We start from the raw sequence: 4,001 nt of genomic DNA, 5'->3' as shown, positions 1-4,001 counted from the left end.
TTCGAGCCTGCGCGGCCGTTCGCCAACAAACCGCACAATACAACTTAGAACTTTTCAAACTTATCAGTTTTCACACTTGTAAGTTATCGCCCACACTTAGAAGTTCTCGCACTCTTATTAACGCCCACACTTAGAAGTTCTCGCACTCTTATTAACGCCCAGAAACATTACCAAACAGTTCGGTACTTACAACACCAACATTGTTTTAAATCGGAGGTAAACATGGTTGAAATTACAAAAATATATATATATATATATTTTTTAATATCTTGGACATAAATACATATATATTTATTTACATGATACAGTAAATACATATTTAGTTGGGACTGAGTCGGGTGCTCCTAGAAAGATTACGGTTGACCTGTCCTCTCTACTAAGATTGGGACTGGGCTATGGTCTCCTTTATATTGCACCTTGCCTCGTGGGTGAACTCACTGATGACTGAACTGGAAGAAGAAAAGGTGGATTCGAATTGGACTATTTTAAAAAAATACAATTTTTACATTCTCTAGGCGACAAGAGGTCAGAGGATAAATATAAAAAGTCGACTTACTTTTGACGTATGTATGTAGAGTTTTTTTTTATGAACTAAATTGGGTAATTAAAGCTACCCACCACTCACCAGAGCCGCCACTACATAGATCCTACAATATTTTTAGTATGTATATTTATATGAAGTTATTGGAGTGAGGAACTTCACTCTGAGGGACTCCGATAACTCGTCTACAAACTTTTGTTTTGGTCCGTATTTAAAAATAGTAAAAAACACTTGGTGACTGTGAGTCTATATATTCGAAACGGTTTCCGGTTGACCGTTTATAAATAAATAAAAATAAGCGTTTACAGTCTACTTTTATTATATAATAAGCCCCACTAATTTGCTATGGGGTGCAGTTTGTAGGTGCCACAGTTTGCCCTTGCGCCAAATCGCTAAGTTGGCGCCTGAAAGAACTGGGACGGTTGAAAATTGTGTGACAGATTCTAACCAGCCCATTTCGTTTCAAATAAGTCGAAATTCAAAGTGCAATATAATAGAATTTCGATTGTAAATTTGCCCTCAATATATGGTCTTTGGTATGAAAAAGAGAGACAAATCCGATGACGTTTATAAATCATAAAAATATACGTTTACGATCAGGTTTATATGCCAAATACCCTGACCTTATTGACGTTGGGTATTTGGGTTGTATTTGATATTTTATTTTTAAAAAGTTACATAACAACAGTTTAAAACTATTGGCCTTATTTTAAAATGTTTTAAAATACTGTGTACACTTTTGTTTCTATATATAGAAAATGACATCTGTTGATCAACTGATTCCTGATGAGTGATGATGTCACGACAGTCCCTCAAAGACTCTCAGAGTCTCATCAAGTCTCAACACTCTCAAGTCTCAACACATTATTTTGTCAATCATTTATCATACCCCTCAACTGATTCCTGACACCTGAGTCCTGAGCCGTTCACTTTTACAAAAAAAAAAAACTAAAAAACTGCAGAAATTTTTATATTTATGTAGTTCTGAAATCAGAACTTCAGTCCTCAGATGACTTCTGTCCTCTCTCTCAGGACTCAGAGACTCAGACTTTCTCTTCTTGTCTCTCGTCTCGAACTCTTGAGCGACTCTCGACACTCGAGTGACGAGTCTCTGACAAATTTTACATTTTGTTTTGTTTTGTTTTAGTCTTGTTTTTGAACATATTGTATTCATTTTAAAAAACAAATTAAAAAAAACGGAATATCTGTGTTCACGAGTATTTTTAATTGAGAAGGCTATGGTATTCATTGACACATTCTCAGTTTCTCACATTTTTAAACATTTTAGACTTTAAAGTTTTCAAAAAACATATTCAATCAATTTACAGAGTCTATGACTATAACAGTCTATGTCCATACTATGTACTGACAACAATATATTTAAATATATGCGACATAGTTATCCTTGAATTAGAAACAGCCTGGAAGAATATAGCTTACTGTGGGGTTAGAAGTATACGTGACCACCCAATTGCCCAACTTTCAATGTAATATATTTTGAGCACACGAATAAGCACAAGCATCGAATCTTTTCGAGTTTTATAGCAATTCATCACTTCATCACCTGGGCCTGATTTGTCGTCTAAAGTTGAGAAGTGCTGCCTTAAACAATGGAGTGTTATATCATACAAGCGGTATATATTATTTAACAGCGTATTGCACATATCTGAATATCAGCGTAAGTAGAACAGCAGACGTGGATGACACACAATGGAAGACAAGGCATCGGCCCGAGAAGGTGTGCCCGCACAATGTGACGATACACTAAATGGCGCACGGGAACAATATGATCCTAATGTTTCCGAAAAAGTATCAGAGACCACGCCAGAATCCACTCTCACATACGCATCTTCAGTTGCACTTGGCCTAGTCGGTGATGGAGAGGAAGTCATCACAAAATATGACTCGACTGTATTGGGAGTATTGGCCGAGGCGGCTACGGCTCGAAGGGCAAGTGCTGAATTGCAAATTGGGACGAAGATCCCGAATACGATTTCCGAAGGAAGCAAACGCATATCGACTAATGTACATAAGCGATCATCTCGGACCAAAAGTGCTGACACCGAGGCGGAATTTATCAGAGAACATGCACAAAAGCAAAGCAGTGTGCTTTCCCTCACATTTTATAGTTCAACAGGCGGCGCTATTCTGAGCCCGTCGAGTAACGCGGAAGTCAGCCGTCCGAAGAAAAAGCCGTCGGTAGGGCATATCAATGTCGATCCAAATGAGATAGCGGCAATCTCATGTGCTAGTGAGCCATCACCACGTACACCGTGGAGTGGGGAGGATTTTGTGCACTTCAGCAAGTCCATCTATTACAAAGTGATTTTACCTCTATGCGTAGCGTTCTTCATAGGTACAGGGGCCGTGACATGTGCGTCTATTGCAATGCAATGGGACGGTACGGTTATAATTGTATTAGCGCTTGCAACCGTGCAGTTGTTTGCATCTACAGGGGTTCTCTTAGTAGCCTTCTTCTATATCTACAAACATTGGGAAAGTCCATTAATTGCCAGTCGGGGCAAAGTGCATTCTATCCTGTTCTTGATCAGCATGACCCTACACAAGCCAATTCTCTTTGTCCAAACCATGTTCTTCGCAGGCCTTATACAGCAAAAAGAACTACTTTGGATGGCACTTGTCGTATCTGGGCGATTGTGTTCGATGGTCTGGGTGGGTGCTATTGTCGCACGCCAGCGACAAATAGTGCAAGTCTTTCACATTTCCCTCTTCAAACGTGCCCCGGTACACACATATCGGAACACATTTTTAGGCATATGTGCAATGTATTTGATGGCCTTACTCGTGGCTCTTGGTCTTCTTCATATCAATGTGAAACACTGGTCCCTACCGTACCAGGTAGCTGATTTTATTTCGTTTGGAATTCTCGCGCTATTTATATACCAGTCTCGGTATGTGAGTGCGCGCTTCTCCGACTACTACGCCTCTATCCGCTGGGTAGTATTGATGTTTATGAGCTATGTATGTATCATAGCACAGAAAGTGGTGCCTTTTGGCAACGTATATAACATGCAGGGCGAGCTAATCGCGAATTGGACTGGTGTGCTGATTGTAGATTCCATGTTGCTATCAACCACGGTCATCATCCTAGACACCTTCGTTCCGCTGATATACGTTGTCGAAAGTAAGTCGCGTTTGTATGTCCTTTCACTTGGCATGTGTTTAGCAACGCTTTTAACTGTAATTGATGTTATACAATATTACTCGTACAATCATATGCGTTTGCAAATGTATTTACTGGTAAGGCTCGAAGACAAAAATATTTCAATAGCAAAAAGCTAGTTGCAATTCCCAAAAAACTATTGCTAATGTATATATATATATATATATATATATATTGATATACATATATATATATATATATATATATATATATATATATATATATATATATATATATATATATATAATATATATATATATATATATATATATAGTA

At 38.2% G+C, this 4,001-nt stretch overlaps 1 protein-coding gene across 1 annotated transcript in view; it reads left to right on the top strand.

The window, feature by feature from the left end:
• The first annotated feature begins 1,839 nt into the window (after positions 1-1,839).
• Positions 1,840-4,001, top strand: part of SARC_07499 (hypothetical protein) — a 4,790-nt gene continuing 2,628 nt past the window's right edge. The window contains exon 1 of the mRNA XM_014298563.1: positions 1,840-3,686. Coding sequence (XP_014154038.1) covers positions 2,252-3,686 — 1,435 coding nt within the window. The 5' untranslated portion in view covers positions 1,840-2,251. The remainder of the gene's footprint in view (positions 3,687-4,001) is intronic.

Source organism: Sphaeroforma arctica (assembly GCF_001186125.1).
Source record: "Sphaeroforma arctica JP610 unplaced genomic scaffold supercont1.599, whole genome shotgun sequence".
In the NCBI taxonomy this organism is placed as follows: Eukaryota; class Ichthyosporea; order Ichthyophonida; genus Sphaeroforma; species Sphaeroforma arctica.
The sequence above is the reverse complement of the archived record's forward strand: the minus strand, read 5'-3'. Positions and strand labels throughout refer to the sequence as shown.